This window comes from Stegostoma tigrinum, chromosome 2 (genome assembly GCF_030684315.1).
Source record: "Stegostoma tigrinum isolate sSteTig4 chromosome 2, sSteTig4.hap1, whole genome shotgun sequence".
NCBI lineage: Eukaryota > Metazoa > Chordata > Chondrichthyes > Orectolobiformes > Stegostomatidae > Stegostoma > Stegostoma tigrinum.
Window position 1 is genome coordinate 73,162,995 of NC_081355.1, and position 19,588 is coordinate 73,182,582.

Sequence of the window (19,588 nt, forward strand, 5' to 3'; positions counted from 1 at the left end):
GATTAAAGTCTCGGCTTTGATATTAGCACAATGGCAAGCAATCTAAAGTGTGGGTGTTGCTGGGAAAGCTTAGACATTTTGTCATGTCAGCTCATACGTACATACAAACATACAACTTGTAGCAGGAGTATGCATGAGGCCTTTGAAGCCTGTTGAGCAACTCAGTATGATTATGGTGGATTTTCACCCTTAACTTTACTATGCTCTCCACACTTCCGCCTGAGGGCTCAAAACTATAAGTCAGCCCCCAGAATTCCAATTTACAAAACAACGTGAGAAAATAAATTTCTCTTCATCATAGGTCTATGCAACCAACCTCTTTTGCTGAAACTGAGCCCTGTGTTCTAGATTTCACAGTCAAAGAGAGACCCTCTCAGTATCTAGCCTGCCAAGCCCCTTCAGAATCTTGTGTGTTTCAATGAGATTATCTCTCAGACTTCTCAGCTCCACTAGGTTTAGATCTAATTTACTCAGCCCCTTATCAAACTTCCCATTCTCAGGATTGATGTAGTGAACCTTTGCAGTACTATCACCAAGTCAAGTATATCTTTTCTGAGATATGGATACTAAAATGGCATGCAGTATTCTAAGTCTATCTTGAGTGCAAGGAAATTTCTTGCATTTTAAGCAGTAAAAGTATTGTTACAGCTTCCCAAGGGTTTACTCTATCATATTTGGTTGGCAGCAACGTTTTTGTAACATGCACGCTTCCAGTGTGTGCATGAGGTGCACACTAAGGTCAGTAACTTTATAATCAATGGCTGCAGTCATCCAGTCACCACCCTTTGCTTTATCCAGATAGTTCAAGCACCTGTACATAAGGTATAGTTAACTGCTGCAGAATGAAGGTATCATGACTCTAGCCAGGATTCTGCACATTAATGTGATTTATTTAAAGAGGAGAATCCCTTTTGATTGTGGTGCACATCAATGTTTACATGTGATGTCCACAAAGCAACAAGCATACAGTTACAGGCTTTGTAATCCTTGTGAAGCCACATATTCGCCCTCATGCTACTGCCTGACAAGACTGCATGAAACATATTTAGCTGTCATGGAGCTCCAGTTATCTCCATTACGCAGAGTTGATTGGCCATGACAGAAACCAACAGCAGTAGCAATCATGACAGTAGCTCAGTTTTTCCTGCTGAATGGCACCGAATACTCTGGCTGTCATTATGGGCCGATCATATGCTGCACTTTGACATTCAGTATGTGGGCCATGGCAGAAAAGATGTCCCAGTGCCAGGAATGTGAGAGCCAATGCCTTGTTTTAACTGTTCTTTCACAACAGGAGATTATTTCTGAAGCCTAGTGATAATTATTGTATTGGCATCAGTTCCTGATAAATGGCAAGGGTTGAGACCTCATGGTGTGATCAATAAAAAGACAGCTAACGTTTGCTCCTTACAAGCTGCATTTTGTGATGCAGCTGCAGGATATATATGTCATGAAGTCACGGAGGCCTGTATCATAGAAAAAGACCCTCTGGCCCACCAAGTCTGCACCAGTCAAAAATGAGTACCGAACCAGTAAAATCTCATTTGCCAGCACCTGGCCCACAGCCTTGTTTGTCCTGGCATTGGAAGTGCATATCAATAATGTTTTTTCTAAACTTGGCTAGACATAGTCAAAGATATCATCACATGACCTCCCAGATTGAGCCATCACACCCTCTGATTCCTGTTACTGGCTGCCCGACATAGCAGTTCTCACAGAGCCCCATCTTCCCCAAAGTCTTTGGATGAGTCTTGGTTTTGACATTTGAAAATCTAGTCAACATAACCAACCATATATATGGTTTCCTGCTCCTACTTTTTGCTCTTTTAACAGTTTATCCTGCTCTGCTTGCCTTCTGCTCATTATGCATTCAAGAACATCTCCGTATGAGACGTTCCAAGCTGTGGGTTCATAATTCCTCCATTCCCCTCCTGTTAACATTCTGTAATAGACAAACTTACCAGCTATGAATTACCACCTACTTCACTTGTTTATTTCTTACAGAGAATGGCATAGGATATGTTAAGTTTTATATAAGTGTTCTTTTTTTGCACAACTTAACAGAAATTAGAGGGGGTAAATTTAAAACTGAAATGAGACGACATTTCTTCAGCCAGAGAGTGGTGGGCTTGTGAAAGTCATTGCCGCAGAGTGCAGTGGAGGCCAGGACGTTGGATGCCTTCAAGGCAGAGATCGACAAATTCTTCATCTCAGAAGGAATCAAGGGCTACGGGGAGAGTGCAGGGAAGTGGAGTTGAAATGCCCAACAGCCATGATTTGAATGGCAGAGTGAACTTGATGGGCCAAATGGCCTTACTTCCACTCCTATGTCTTATGGTCTTATGGAGTCCAACATACTATATAGTCAGCATGGTTTTATGCTAGGGAAATTGTATCTCACAAACTTAATTGAGTCTTTTGAGCAAGTAACCAAGAAGACTGATGAGGGCAGAGCAGTAGACGGTGTTGTTTGCTTGGACTTTAGTAAGGCATTTGCCAAGGTTCTGCATGGTAGACTAACTGGTAAAGTTAGATAACATGGGATTCAAGGTGAGCTTGCCAAATGGATACAAAATTGGCTCTATGGTAGGAGACAGAGGGTGGCCGTGGAGGGTTGTTTGTCCGACTGGATGCCTGTGACCAGCAGTGTTCCTCAAGGATTGGTACTAGGTCTACTTTTGTTTGTCATGTATATGAACAACTTGGATGAGAATATAGGAGGCATGGTTAGTGAATGTGCAGATCACACCAAAAGTGGTGGCATAGTGGACAGTGAAGAAGCTTATATAAGGGATTTTGACTAATTGGCTCAATAGGAGCGGCAGATGGAGTTTAGTTTGCGTTAAGTGCAAGATATTACATTTTGGGAAAACAAACAAGGGAAGGACTTACACAGTTAATCGTAGGGTCTTGTGCAATGTTGTTGAACAAAGAGACCTAGGGGTTGAGGTACATATTTTTTGGAAATTTGAAGTAGGCAAGGTGGTTAAGAAGGCATTCAGCATACTTGCTTTCATTGCTCAGACCTTTGAGGATAGGAGTTGAGATGTTGAGGTTGTACAGGGCTTTGGTGCAGTCCCTTCTGGAGTACTGTGTACAGTTCTGGTTGCCCTATTATAGGAAGGATATTATTAAATTGGGAGGGTTCAGAAAATATTTACAGGGATGGTGCCAGGAATGGGGGGGGTGGGGGGAGGCAGCTTGAGTTATAAAAATAGGCTGGAACATTTTTCATTGGCGTATGGGAGGTTGAAGGATGGCCTTATAAAGGTTCATAAAATCATAACAGGCACTGATAAGGTGAATAGCAAGGGTCTTTTTCCGACAGTGAAGTAATTTTCTGATGAGCGTCTAGGCCCAAAATGTCAGCTTTTGAGCTCCTAAGATGCTGCTGGGCCTACTGTGTTCATCCAGCTCCACATTTTGTTATCTTGGATTCTCCAGCATCTGCAGTTCCCACTATCTCCAAAACTAGGGGACATGTTTTTAAGGTGAGAGGAGAAAGTTTTAAGAAGGACATGACAGGCAATATTTTTACACAGAGGGAGATTTGTGTGTGGAATGAACTGCCAGAGGAAGTGGTGCATGCAGGTACAGATATAACATTTAAAAGACATTTGGATGGGTACATGAACAGGAGAGGTTTGGAGGGATATGGGCCAAACACAGGCATGTGGGACTGGTTTAAATTGGGAACACAGTCAGCACGGAATAGTTCGACTGAAAGGTCTGTTTCCATGCTGTATGACTCTATCATTCTATCCGAAGGGAGTGAATGAATAAATTGAAGGAGGAGCATCAACCGATTACAAGCCCAATGATCTGCTCCACAGCACACAGAGGGCCCATCTGCTGTCAGTGCTATCAAAACTTATGCAGCAGTGTTTGGGATTGCCTGACAAGAACTGGGTGTGAGTTCATTCCTTCTGAAGCTGTCTGTTACCGTCTCTGTTACCATCTTGTCAACTCAGAACATCTTTCATGGTTATACCGTGCTATCACACTAATTTCATCCATGCCATTGCAAAGGCCCACGTCATCATTGTGCAACAAACAGTAAAAATTCACATGGTCTTGAAACCCCTCCTTAACCTGTACAAGTTAAAGATGGTTATAAAATCTTCTCAAAGCTATGGACATTGAAACTTCCAACAGCAGCAGTTGGGCATTTTTGAGAGATGCTCTTACTACACACCTGACTAACCAGGAATTTTATGACTCCTGAAATACTGTTAACAGTCCATGTACAAACACAGCAAGACCTAGACAATATCCAGATTTGGATTGAGAAATGGAAAGTATCATTTGTGCAAAAACAAGTACAGGCAATGACTATCTCCAACAATAGAAAACGTGACCATTGTCCCTTGACATTCGAGGCCATTATTATAGCTGAATCAACACCATCAACATTCTGGGGGTTATCCCTGACAAGAAATTGCACTGGACTAGCCATACAATTATTGTGGTTACAACAGCAGGTCAGAGACTTGGAATTCTGCAGCAATAACTCATCTCCTGACTTTCCAAAACTTGTCCACGATCTACAAGACACAAGTTCCCACTTGTCCGAATGAGTATAGCTTCAACAACACTCAAGACGCTTGGTACAATCGAAGGCAGAACAGCCCATGTGATTGGCACCATCCACAAACATTCACTCACTCCACCAGCAACACTCAGTAGCAGCAGTGTATCCCATTTATAAGATGCACTGCAGGAATTCTCCTTCGACAGCACCTTCCAAACGCAGGCCACTAGAATGGACAGGCACAAAGGCAGCAGATACATGGGAACATCACCAGCTGCAAGTTCCTCTCTAAGCCCACAAAAGTCCTGACTTTGAAATAAATTGTAGTTCCTTCAGCGTTCCTACGTCAGAATCAGGAACTCCCTCCCTAATGGCACTGTTGGTTCATGTGCAGCATATGGACTGCAGCAGCACATGAAGGCAGTTCAAGGACAACTAGGGATTGACAATGAATAACTGCCCAGCCAGTGACACTCTCAATGAATATATAAAAAAGAATAATAACCATCAACACTGTAGAAACTGGTCCTCCATAGCATCATTCAAGTCAGTCATTTACGTCACTAATGTGATGGATGGAATTGTCCATCTAGCTTTCAGGATCTTCATATGATGTAGATTTACTTTCACCGTCTTCAAAGCAGGTTCCACAAGACCAGTGATCCCACATAGCTGAGAAGGAGTGCTCAATATGCTAGATCACTCCCTTGCAATTTACTGCATTTTTAGCTTCAAACATTGCTACACATCCTCACTCATGCTAATTTATTATTCCGACATTATTCCATCAGGCATTCCCTCTTAGTATTTCTCTCTACTTAGCATGAGGTGTCTGTGCTGGTATGTGCTTCACATGCAGATGGATTCAAAATTCTCTCATGGTTTTCCTCCTCTAATTCACCTCAAATTGGGGTCAATTGTTCTTGTCCTATAAAGAAGGTAAAATGCTTTATAAACAAATAAGCATGTGTTCTTACCGGTTGTGCATTGTTATCACATGCTATATGTACATGTGGCCATAAGGAAAATGTATGCCTACGTTCATATTCAGCAAATCAACAAACATTTTAATACAATGGGACATATATTTTGTAAGATACCTCCATGGAGCACAGACTCCATGCTTTTCAAGTTTTCCTTTGAGATCTGGTAGACAATAGATTCCTCATGTAAGTCCATGATGCTATGATCGAGGTTCGTCAACTGTCATAGTTACTACAGTTCTATTATGTTTCTGAGGAAGGGTCACCAGATCCGAAATGTTAACTCTGCTTTCTCCTTCACAGATGCTGCCAGACCGACTGAGCTTTTCCAGCAAATTTGTTTTTGCTACAGTTTTATTATGTGCCTGGATTTGCCTTTAAATGCAGGAATAATGAGGGGTGGACATTGTGACTCAGCCTCTATACTTTATGCTACACTTTCTTCAAAAGCATCAAGAATGTAATTTGCATAATTCTGCAATTTCTGGCTGTAATAATTATTTGCTGATGGTTCACAGTTTGTTCCAGCAGGGTACCTAATGTTGTGTGACACAAGTTAAACATGCCCTTGCAAATTATGTTTTCAATTTTTTCACGTGATGAAATGCTGAGAAGGCGATCTGATATTTCAGTGGAGAAAACAGAGTGCAGGATATGAGAACTAAGCCAACAAAACTTGCAACAGCATGCCTTCTGACCGGTCAGAGTGAAAGACTGTGAAATTACAGTGCAAGGGCTGACAAAGGAAGTACAAGTGAATTGAAAGCCAAATCAAATATGTAAAGACAAATAAAGAGAGGGTATCAAAGTTTGGATTATGCAAGACAGAAAAACTGACTAAAAAAAAACAAAAAAAACTTAACACTTTTTAAAATCTCAAACAACCATCAAAAGAACTTGTATGAACAAGAATCCACAACTGAATTTGCCAATTTTCAGTACCGGACTGCTTGACTGACAGTAATTAATATTTATCACACTGTTAAAAGGAATGGATTGGATTTAAGCCTCTGAGGCAAGTTTAGTTCAAATCTATTCCAACTTCATGCCTTTCGATGCTTTCCAATAGTAAGCAGATAATGAGGTGCCACTATCATGAATCTGACAATGAACCAGAAGGACTCAAACATATTTGTTTGAATTGTTCTGGCTCCCATCTGAAGCTGCTGTACACGTGCACAAAAATAACAATGAAATTTATAAAGCTTGCCACTGCATCTGACCACTTAACTTAGTGTTGCAGTTTACAATTGCCAGCTCTGCCTTCATACCCTTACAACAATCTTTATTCATGTTTAAAAGAATGGCCTTTCAACTAAACAGGAAATGCTACCTGTCATTTAGAGGATCCTTTAACACGAGTTGATTGGTGAATCCAACATCATTGTTCATTACCAGGTCTAGAATAGTCTAATTCCTGGTTAGCTCTAGAATATAGTGCTATGAAAAGAAGTGCCTCAAGTACACTCTATGAACTCAATTTCAAAGCAAGTTTTATATGCTAGATCTAATTATAGTTCAGAAACATCCTCACCTTACTTTCATATTTTGTTTTGCAGGATTTGCAGCAGAGTTCACAACCTCTGATATTTAGCACTCACCAGAAATAAATGCGAAACATTCCAATGGAGAATTCAAGAGAACGCATAGTGGAACAACATGAAAGCAAATAAAAATAGATAGTCTAGAGAGGCATATATGGCAGTGTCTGTGGAGGGGAAAACACTTTGAGTCCAATATATCTTTTTCAGTTATGATCAGACTCAATATGTTAATTTTGTTTCTCCTCTCTCCACAGATGCTATTAGACCTTCTGTTTTAATTTCAGATTTGCAGCATCTGCGGTTATTTTATTTTTTCTGTCATTAAACCCAAAATTTCCTTTCTTGAAGCTAAGTTATACTCTGGTATATTTGTCAAGAATTTGTTAGCGTGCTTTTCACAGCTGAATAAAATAACTATCAACTATATCGGAAATTGACATATTTAACAGCTCGTAAAGCATTAAAGCATTATTACAATACATGCTGCATCTGTTCTTCTAACGATGAACAATCATTGTCAACAGCCAGATACATCAGAACTGCATGAAAAGTTAAATGCTTCATGTCAAACAACAAAACATTTGTTTATTGTTTAAACAAAAAGTCATGCCACAATGAAAATTGATCGATCATAACATTATTTTACTCTTCATTTATTAGCTTACACACATTTCTCTGATGAAAATCAAGTCATATGTTGCTGGGAATTAATCTTTTCAGGCCTTCTGTATACTAGGTCCAACGTTTGACTGTTTTATTTGAGATTGGGCTGGAGTTGGGAAGGGAAATCAAAGTTTGGTTTCATCAAATGGCTGGCACATGAGATGAGAGGAAATGATACTCAAAACATGCTGACAGCATTGCAAACTTGGAAGATCTGCATTATGTTCAGAGATGTGGCTAATTAACTGATTGTGTAGTTTGTGGAAATTTGTTTGGATGATACAAAGCAAGAGAGACAATGTGCCATGCCATGTTGTGGTGTGATTAGGGGCTCACCTGCAATTCCTCACATGGTAAGTTACCAATCTCACTCAGCATGTCAGGAGGAGACACTGAACAAAGTGTGATGATTCTGTACAAGGAAAGAGGAAAACATCAGAGGGAAAACTACCTCTGCCCCATTCTAATAAACTCAAGTAATTTTTTTTAAAAAAAAGAAACATACGTAGGGCATGGATCTACAGTGGCGAACACCACAAATTTGCAAAGTTTAGAAGAGATGACAATAAATTTAAACAAAGTAACGGTGAAGTTAGATCAAGCTTGGTTGTTCACAGCACGTAGCCACAAAATTCTTTCTCAAGGACATGTGCAGGGATCATGTTGCACAATTAAACAATGCCCATTGCTTCAGTTAGAGCATTAAACTTTGTGCTGCCTCTTCATTCACATGACAGAAGAGTGCACACTATTAAGCATTCCCAAGCTGAGAATCCAAAAACGTGGTAAAGAAGTTTGAATTCTAATGAGTATAAACCCATTTTAACTGCTTACAAGGAGAGTATTTTTGATTGGAACATTTGTTAGAAGTGACTCTAATCATGAATTTGCCCTGAAGAAGAGACAAGAACTGTACCTATTGTCAAACAGTGAGCTTTAAGGTTCTCTAAAATAACGGGACAGAATTTGGTGCAGTTAATGATAACAAGGTGTGAAGCTGGATGAACACAGCAGGCCAAGCAGCATCTCAGGAGCACAAAAGCTGACATTTTGGGCCTAGACCCTTCATCAGAGAGGGGGATGGGGAGAGGGTTCTGGAATAAATAGGGAGAGAGATGCTCAGTGAACCCAGACTAGTGATCAAGGCTCGAGGGCGCTCATTCAAATGATATAAGGAAGCGGAGCCTCTGACTACAAATGGCAGTAGCAAGAGATGGAGAGAAAAGAAGATAGGTGGAGAGGAGAGTATAGGTGGGGAGGTAGGGAGGGGATAGGTCAGTCCAGGGAAGATGGATAGGTCAAGGAGGTGGGATGAGGTTAGTAGGTAGGAAATGGAGGTGCGGCTTGAGGTGGGAGGAAGGGATGGATGAGAAGAAGAACAGGTTAGGGAGGCAGAGACAGGCTGGGCTGGTATTGGAATGCAGTGGGGGGAGGGGATGAGATGGGCTGGTTTTGGGATGCAGTGGGGGGAGCGGAAGAACTGGGCTGGTTTTGGGATGCAGTGGGGGAAGGGGAGATGTTGAAGCTTGTGAAGTCCACATTGATACCATTGGGCTAGAGGGTTCCCAAGCAGAATATGAGTTGCTGTTCCTGCAACCTTCGGGTGGCATCATTGTGATACTGCAGGAGGCCCATGATGGACATGATGTCTGAGGAATGGGAGGGGGAGTTAAAATGGTTTGCGACTGGGAGGTGCAGTTGTTTATTGCGAACCGAGCGGAGGTGTTCTGCAAAGGGGTCTCCAAGCCTCCGGTGCAGTTAATGGTCAGGAAGAGGCAGGTACTCAATCGGCTTGGGAGTAAGAGGTGTTAAAGGTAATTCTTGCGAAAGCAGTCGGAAGAGGTTGCAAGATGCTCAGTGAACCCAGGCTAGTGGTCAAGGCTAGAGGGCGCTCATTCAAATGATATAAGCAAGTGGAGCCTCTGACTACAAATGGCAGTAGCAGGAAGGCGCTCATAGCACTGCCAGATACCTTGCTGGATGGAATAGTAGCATTGTTGGGCTGGGGAAGTCTCATGGAGTGGGAGAGTGGTAGTGAGAGCGATAGCGAGTGACAGAGAGAGAACAGCAGCAGCCACGAGTTGAAGCAGAGGTCCAGACTGGTGATTCAGCATTGGAGGGCTACAGGCATGTATAGTGCAGGCCAAAGCCACTGATGGTAGATAGAAAGCTGGAAAGTGTTAGTGAACTAACATCTGCGGGCTTCTTAAGTGGACCATTTCAGCAAAACCCTGAATTCAAGAGGACACAAGGAATGACAGATCTCCCTTTTTATTGGGGAGGCAAGGTCATCAGTGTTACTTGGTCACAGGAAGTTAACCATAGAAGTTCCTCCCACTGAACAGGCTGTCCAGCTGATTAGAAATCAGGTATTAAGCTCCACATGAATCTGTAGCATTATGCAAATGTTCATTTTCAATATTTCATTCCTCTCATTATTTCTTCATTATGGTTTTGCAACAGCTCACGGTGTCTCAACATCTGATTATTAGGATCGCTGCACTGTCATCATGGGCTAGTGGCTCTGTGTAGCAAGATCGTGCTGCTATTCTCTTCACTGTGACAGCATTTATGCCCCTATCACTGCCATTCCACCAGTGCTCTTGCTGTTTTCTTTCCGCCTACCAGCGTGATTGCTGCTCCCCATGCTGAGATGTTGTAACCTGAAATCAAACTTTCTCGGCCCAGAATTGCTGATTTCAATCTGCAAGGCCATCTGTAGTTTCCCAGACTTCCACCAGTACTAGTGCAGCCATTGGTTTAGCCAGGCGTAGATGCATTAAGATAAAGGCACAAGCATATGAGAGACAGACACAAGGGGAATATACAAAGGTAACTAGTTGATTTCAATATTGGATAGTTTCTATGATACAACTGGCTTGGATTGTTTGTTTTGCTGTGGCTTTTTTTGCAGCACTGTGATTAAGAGCATGCTGTAATGATCTGTTAACAGAAGGAAGATAACTTGTGGGACTGTTGATGAATGGGGAATTTAGTTTACGTTCCCTGGAACCACAATCAAATGGGCTGATCATAAGCAGCCCAGTGGAAAGGAAAATTGTGCGACTGCCTCCACCTCTCTCTTGCTGCTCTTCCTTCTCCTCTTCTTTCTCAGTTGCTTTCCACATACCTGATGCCAACCAGCTCAGCAAACAAGCCAACAATCTCATCCACAGCCCAAGCTACAAATCTGTGCAAGAATCTTAAACACCTGCAGACACAACACGCTCAAAGTAGACAAACAATGGGAAACCTTTGCCAACCGACTGAGCGCTACCCACGAACTACTTCACTTTCTCCACAAATGCTTCAGGAACCAGGAACTGCCTCACAGGATTAGATACAAACCTCCAATCAACAACCATAGGCATGCAAAACAGCTGAACAAAATGGCCAGAGAATGCTACGGGTCATGATCAATTATGCCTGCAACCAGCTCAACAAGTATGCACAGGAAATTGCACACCAACAATCATTATACCTAAACACTACTGACCAGCAATGGACTACAACCCTGGAACATGCCATCACCATCAAAATACACAGGATCAGAACAAAGAAGAAACATATGCTACAGGAGAAATTGACCAAATTGATCAAACACAAAGACAAGGACAACAACAAACTAGATTCTTGGGTAAGAAACCTATCCAGCAGATCACTTACAGAAACTGAGAAAGCTGTCCTAAAACACAGACTAAACTATAACCACAGAGATGCAAACAGAACAGACTTCATGGCCGCTCTGGAAGCTACACTAAAAGCTAACGGACTCACAGACAAAACACAACAACTATCTGACAATTCTGAAGAAGGGTCTAGGCCTAAAACATAGCTTTCCTACTCCTATGATGCTGCTGGGCCTGCTGTGTTCATCCAGCTTCACACTTTGTTATCTCGGATTCTCCAGCATCTGCAGTTCCCATTATCTCTCACCAAACTGCGGTGTTGGGTCTATCGCCATCTGTTGGTAAATGTGTATCTGCAAGCAGTGCCTGTGCTTTTTCAACGTAGTCCGCTTTGTTCATTATAACGGTTATGCGCCCTTTGTTCACTGGTAGGTTTGTAATGTCCTTGTCTTTCTTGAGTCCTTCGAGTGCTTTTCTCTCTGATATGTTCAGGATGTCCTAATCATTTCTCCAGCTCAGTGTAGGGATTATAGTTTGTCAGATAACAAGGTGTGGAGCTGGATGAACACAGCAGGCCTAGGCCCGAAACATCAGCTTTTGTGCTCCGAAGATGCTGCTTGGTCTGCTGTGTTCGTCCAGCTCCACACTTTGTTACCACAGTTTGGTAATAGGATCAAGCAAACACTGAAGAGACTAAAAAATGCAGGACAAATAACTAAGACAGACAGCATGTCAATGAAACCAGATGGCTCAATCACCCTCCGCTTCTATGGACTACTCAAAGTACACAAACCAGACATCCCCCTCAGACCCACTGTCTCCCTACCAGGCACGCTTTCACACAAACTGGCCAAGGACCTACAACACAGACTGAAGCACATGATCGACAAATCACCCCAGTCCATTTGCTCAATCCAGGAATTCCTTAATGAGCTCCAGAAGATTAAAATCAATGACGGCAAGATTATAGTTTCCTTTGATGTTACAGCACTAGTCATGTCTGTTGACATACCACTAGCCAAAGAAATATTTGCCACATTAATGGATGCAGCAGGATCATCAACTCCAAACAGCTCCAACAGCAAAGACAACATTCTCAGACTACTGGAACTAAACCTCACCACACACCTCATCTTTAACAGCCACATATACAAGCAAATCAATGGCACACCTACAGGGTATCCAGTCTCAGAACTTATTGCAGAGGCAGTCATGCAAAGACTGGAACACGCCACCCTCCTCCTCATACAGCCAAAACTGTGGATTTGATACGTGGGCAGCACATTTGTCATCATTAAATGCACGAAGTTAGAAGAGACAAACCATCTCACCAACAATTCATTCACCAGCATCAAATTTATGAGAGAAGGGAAAGACAACAATCAACTTCCATTTCCAGATGTCAGGGTAGAACGAATGACCAACGAAGAGTTCCAAACCACAGTATATAGCATGGCAACCCACAGAGGCCAAATCCTCAATTTCCTTAGCAATCACCCCAACGTCCACAAACAAAGCTGTGTTAGGACACTATTCAAATGGGCCACAACTCACTGCAACATGTTAGTTCTATGCAAGGAGGAGGAATCACACTTATGTAAGGCCCTTGTTAACAATGGATATCTCAACAAATTCATCCGCAGGTACCTACGAGATAGACGATGCCAAGAGGACACAGTACGCCCCAATACACTGGTCACACTATCCTACATCAACAATACATCAGAACTGACAACACGAGTCCTGCAACCACTAGGAATCTTGGCCGCACACAAACCCACAGCCACTCTACGGCAAACACTCACAAGAGCCAAAGACCCTGTACCCATGGCATGCAGGACTAATGTAGTTTGCAAAATATCTTGCAATGACTGTCACAAGCATTACACCAGCCAGACCAGAAGAAAACTAGCCATCAGGATACACAAACACCAACTTGCACCCTTTCCAACGCTTCCACATCCTTCCTATAATACGGTGACCAGAACTGCATGCAGTACTCCAAGTGCGGCCGCACCAGAGTTTTGTACAACTGCAATATGACCTCATGGCTCTGAAACTCAATCCCTCTATCAATAAAACTAACACACCATACGCCTTCTTAACAATCCTATCAACCTGAGTGGCAACTTTCAGGGATCTATGTACATGTACACCAAGATCTCCCTGCTCATTCACACTACCAAGAATCTTACCATTAGCCCAGTACTCTGTATTTCTGTTACTCCTTCCAAAGTGAATCGCCTCACACTTTTCCGCATTACACTCCATTCGCCACCTCTGAGCCCATCTGTTCTAAAAGCAAAACAACACAATGAACGTTCCCTCATCCCAGTGCACTGAGACAGTGAAGACCATCAATTTAACTGGGACCATGTGACCATCCTTGTTCATGCACGAGAATTCCTAGAGGCCTAATTTTCAACCCGTAATGCCACATCTTCAAACGTGTGGAATTAGACCCCATATATAAACCCGTGCAAAAAAAGAATTGGAAATGACTCAACACAACTTAACAGACCGGATCATATAAATTCCAAACACAGTAGAACAACATCACTTCGTCAGAGGCCACACTGATGATGTTACCTAGCATCTGAACAATAGCCAGCCAGCTTGGCAAGCAAGCCAACAAACTCACTCAAACTTTATTTTAGCACCCTAACGGTCTGCTTAATGACACTTCTTATAACAGTGTGGCTCTCCTTATACAAAAACTGTCTCTACATGCATGCGTTCCGAACCAGAATCATAAGCCAGGTGGTCAATGGTTAGAACATTGCTATACAACAGTCACGCTCTGATTTCTATTCGGTGCCTTAAGTGTAGATGATTCAACAGACTTTTGCAGTATAAACCATCATGGCTGCTGGACATTATCCTGCTTTTTGTGTTAGATATATTCACATACTAGCTGGGGCCCGATGAAGTATGTTGCAGGACACTGATAAAACTGCACTCAGTGTCCTCAAAGTGCCATGTGTGCACAGTCAACGACACGCTGTAGCATTGGGATAACTGCTATCCTGGTGAAGCCACATGCTCAAGTCATCTGACTCCCCCAGGAAACAGAGAATGCAAATTGATTCCAATCTCCTGACATTTAGCATGTTAGTGCCCTATCTCAGAGATTTACAGAAGTCATCTTCTCCAACATGGAAGGATGCTGTCATTGATGTGATCACTTCTACAGACACAGCAATAACTGCTCCTGAAGCTACAAACCTGACAGGATGGTGTCACAGATATCAGCAAGCTCCTCTGGAACAATAAAGGCTGGAAAACATACTGTTGCTCACTGAAGCTGAAATTTGAGTAATGTTCATTGACAACCCTGATGGACTCCTGCTGAGAGGCCATCTCACAATCCTTTTCCATTTGTAAGAAGCTTATTCTCCTCTCTGTTGACCTTCCTCATTCCCTTTGCCTTGCTGCTGGTCAAGGGAGATCCATTCCAGGTGAGCGTTGTAAGCAGAGCCCTTGAAGCGAGAACAAAGGCTTTCATCACATACAACCCAGTTTGACTTCAATAGCTTTTACTAAGAGGTCAAACCACCAGCACTTGTACTACCTCAGGAGCCGCTAGTGAAAGTCAATCAGCAAATAACTTAAAAGTAATTGGTGAGCCTTCAAATAATACTGGTGGTGGGTGGCAGCAGGAAGTTTTTTTTATTGATGAACTCATCATCAGCGACGTAAAGTTAAGAGAATGGATGAGTTGGAATACTGAGTTTGAAAATAGCACAGCTAAAGGAAACGCCAGCAGTAAAGAATGTCTGGCTTCAATCTGCCTGTTTTGCATATTCCAGTACATGATCCTTAGAGCTGAGCCAATGGTGTGCCTAAAATGGCATCCACACATTTGAGAGCTCACGTGCAACACAGATGCTGTTGAATGTGAAATGGCATCCATAACACTGATAATACAAAGTAATCAAATCTTGCTCTAAATTTTAAGTGCAAAGGAAGGTGAGAAGTTTTAATCGGCACAACTCAGATCAAAGTTCTCATGTTGATTCTTGGTACAGCAATTAATGCTGTAAGGAACCCAAACAGCCAAAGTGAGAAAAAAAGCACTAAATGCAAGCAACCAGAAAATAAAAGCAGTTTATACAAGTTTACGATATTTGTTTCCAATGGAAGTACAACAAAAGTGAGTAAGATTCTGGCACAAGTGTAATGAGACAAATGGCCTTTTCCATGCAGCAAAATCCCATGACACTACACCTGATATATAACATTACTGAACTTGCTACAACTACAATACACGCAGCCAAAATCAATAGACTTTGCAGGCAAGACATCATGCAGACATTCACTGCTTTTAAAGACCAGCCAGCTTCTAAAGTTATGATCGGATTGTAAGTATTTCTGAAAAGGCACATTCTGTAAAATATTTTCATCATGCATCCATCAGGACAATTCATGAGGATACTAATTCAACAATCAAGGAAAAAGGAGGGAGGTTATGTGTGGAACCAGAGGAAATTGATGAAATCCTTCGTGAACACTTTGCATGGGTATTTCCCTAAGAAAGGGATGTGAGGGATGTTGAGATTAGGGAAAGGCGTGTGAATTCTCTCAGGCAGGTCAACATAATGAAGGAGGAAGCGTTGGGTTATCTTGAAATACATTAAGGTAGACAAGTTCTCTGGATCCCAAGACCAGATGGGATCTATCTCAGCATTTTGTGAGAGGCAAAGGAGGAAACAGCTGGGTAAAAACCGAAAGAGCAGTGGATGCTGTAAATCAGGAACAAAAATAAAGTTGCTGCTCTGAGGATGAGTCACCGGCCCCGAATTATTAACTCTGTTTTCTCCTTCACAGGTGTTGCCAGAGCTGCTGAGCTTTTCCAGCAACTTTGTTTTTGTTCCAGGAAATAGCTGGGGCCTTAACAGATATCTTTGCACCCTCTTTGGCCTTAGGAGAGGTTCCAGAGGAGAATAGAATGGTCAATGTTGTTCCTTTGTTTAAGAAGGGAAACTGAGATAATCCAGATCTTTACAGGCCTCTGATCCTGATGTCAGTTGTAGAGAAGCTGTTAGAGAAGATATTGAGAGATGGGACTTTTTCACATTTGGAAGCAAATGGACTTGTCCATGATAGGCAGCATGGATTTGTGCAGAAAAGGTCATATCTCACCAGTTTGGGGAGGTGGCAAGCATGATTGATCACAGAAGGGCAGTGGATGTTGTCTACATAGACTCTAGTAAGGCATCTGATACGATACCTCATTGCAGGCTGGTATAGAAGGTAGAGTCTCAAGGGATTTGGGGTGAGCAGCTAGATTGATTTTTAAAAAAGTAGCTTGATCACAGAAGACAGACAGTAGCAGTCAAAGAGTGCTTTCAGGAATGGAGATCAGTAACTAGTGCTGTTCCACAGGGATCAGTGCTGGGATCTTTGTTGTTTGTAATATATATGTATATTTGATCTGGAGGAAAATGTAGGAGATCTGACTAGTAAGTTTGAAAATGACACCAAAATTGCTGGAATTGCAGATAGTAAGGTGGACTGTCAAAGAATACAGTTTGACATAGATACATTGCAGACTTGGGCAGAGAAATTGCAGATGTACTTTAATCCGGGCAAATGAGAGATGACGCATTCAGAAGATCAAATCCAGTTGTGAATTATACAATAAATGGCAGAACCCTTAGGAGTATTGACATACAGAGGGATCTGGGCATACGAGTCCACAGATCTCTGCAAGTGGCAATGCAGATGGATAAGGTGGTCAAGAAGGCAGACAGCACTCTTGCTTTCATCGGCCAGGGCATCAAATATAAAAGTTGGCAAGCTGTGCTACAGCTGTACAAAACTTTAGTTGGGTCACATTTGGAATACAGTGTGCAGTTTAGATCGCCCACTAACAAAAGGATGTGGATGCTCTGGAAAGGGTGCAGAGACGGTTATCAGGATGTTGTTTGGTTTGGAGGCTTTTGGTTACGAGAACAGGATGGATAAACTCGGATTGTTTTCACTGGAAAGATGGAGGCTAAGGGGTGAATGGATAGTAGTCTACAAAATTATGACAGCAATGGATAGGGTGGATAGTCAAAAGGCCTTTTTCCCAAGGTAGAAAGATCAACTATAAGAGGGCACAGGTTCAAGGTGAGAGGGGGAAAGTTTAGGGGAGAAGGGCAGGGAAACTTTTTCACATGGTGCCTGGAACATACTGCCAATGGAGGTGATGGAAGCAGGTATGTTACAAACTTTTAAATCATATGTTGATAGTCACATGAACAGGAGGTGAACAGAGGAGTGACAGATATTGCAAGAGCAATAAGTGCCTGTAGCCGGTCTAAATAAGTATTAGGAATCGACACTGGCTTGGTGGGCCGAAGGGCCTGCTCCTACGTTGAGTTGCATTATTGTGTAATATAGTACAGTCAAAATACAAAATAATAATTATTTAATGTAATTGGTAATTAGTCACTAATTAAATCGAGTGTTATTATTTAATGTAAATTGTTTAATTATTACTTAAATTAATATAATATAAAGTGAACTAGTCAAAACAATCTAAATTTTCTATAAACACACTCAACTAAAATTGGTGGGGTTTACCAACCTTACTCCTGTGCTGAAAAAAGCAAAAATAAACTTCATATAATCTATGTATATCAGATATTCTCGATTGCAAGCCTTACATACTTTGTCTGTCATTTCGTGGGAGTGATGCAATGAATGGTCTCTTTCCAGGAACATCCTCTGCTGCTCGTTGCTGGCCAGGCGACAGGTGAGCCAGGCAGAGAGAGTGCAGCCTGCAATTCCCAAACATGCCATTGACATGGAAGCCACATGTACGGGGTAAGCGATTTCTGTCCTTTTTGCTAGTGCCCGCAGAAACTGAAAATTTAATATTCCTCCGATCAGTCCACAGATACAACAGGCAGAAAATAATATCATCTGGCAGGAGACAGGAAGAATTAAAATCAGTCTCCAAATCAGCAAGCTAGAAATAAAATTATAAGGCATAAGAGAAATATTACTTTCTGGTATAGAAGTATTTAAAGCAAGTTGTTCATTTAAGCAGAATTTTAAAGTTACAGTTGTCTGATCTCTTCCCACCATTCCCTTCCGAATTTTCCAATAAAAGCAATGACATTTGTTGTTGTAATGGAGGAATCAGTCCCAATAAACTCTACCAGAAACTTCCCAATAGGATTGTTGCTGGCCTGAGCTCAAGTATTATTCTTGTCAGTAGGTAATTTTTACACGTATGAAACAGAATACTGACTGAGCGTGTTTCTGCATAGGCATTCTTGAGTAAAATACTTACCATAATAATGAGATTACACAATACTGAATGAAACTTCAATACATCTGCTTTTAAATAGATTATTTGATCATAACATCTTCCCAATTCAAACAAAATGACATTACATAAGTTGATACATATCTTCTTTCTTTTTCCATTCATAGGGAGTTTATGCCTGTGGATATACTTATTCTCAGCATTCAACAGTATGTTTTATTTTAATACAATCTGTTTCAGTCAAGTTTTTATATTTTTTAAATACACATTTGCTTTATATTCTGCTGAGAGATCAAATCAGTTGTGTAAAGTAAAGAAAATACAATCTGAATAAAGTTTCATCATTAACAGCCTCCCAACCCCTGGAATTTTATATTTTCTACACCATTCAAAGGAATGTGCTCTCAGCTTATACAACAAATATTTGAAATACCACGTATTTATACTATAATTGTCTTTCAAAGAAGCATATTTTTATAATTTATATATCAGAAATATGATAACTATGCCACCACTATTTAGTTAGAATAATATCATTTTGGTGGAGACAGTGACTAGTGATATTATTGCTAGCCTATCAACCTAGAGGTGCAGACTTGTCTGAGACATGTATTCAAATCCCACAATGTTAGATGACTCAATTTGAATTTGGTAAGAAACTCTGGTCTAATGATAACCATGAAACTATTACCAATTGTCAGAAACAAGCCATCTGGTTTATTAATATCCTTTAGGGAAGTAAATCTGCCACTCTTATCTGGTCTAGCCTAAATGTGATTCCAGTCCCACAGCACTGTGGGAAATTAGGGATGGGCAATAGCCAGTGATGCCCACACTTGGTGAATGAATAATAAAAAAAACTCCTATGTAGCTGTCTAAGAGTGACACCATTATTAAACTAAATTTTAATTATGCAGCAAGAGCCGACGCTTATATAATTGGTATCTGCTTAACATCCTCTGCAATTAGAAATCCAC

At 41.5% G+C, this 19,588-nt stretch overlaps 1 protein-coding gene across 5 annotated transcripts in view; it reads right to left on the reverse strand.

Moving 5' to 3' along the window:
* LOC125467228 (transmembrane protein 196) overlaps positions 1-19,588 on the reverse strand; it is a 67,128-nt gene that overhangs the window by 43,660 nt on the left and 3,880 nt on the right. For 4 of the 5 annotated variants that reach the window (XR_009443134.1, XM_048562795.2, XM_059641713.1 and 1 more), the window contains one exon: positions 18,008-18,262. Coding sequence is in view for 4 of the 5 variants with exons in the window: in XM_048562795.2 (XP_048418752.1) it covers positions 18,008-18,262 (255 nt within the window). In the remaining variant the exon portion in view is untranslated. The remainder of the gene's footprint in view (positions 1-18,007; positions 18,263-19,588) is intronic. The other variant, XM_048562804.2, reaches the window with a different exon arrangement.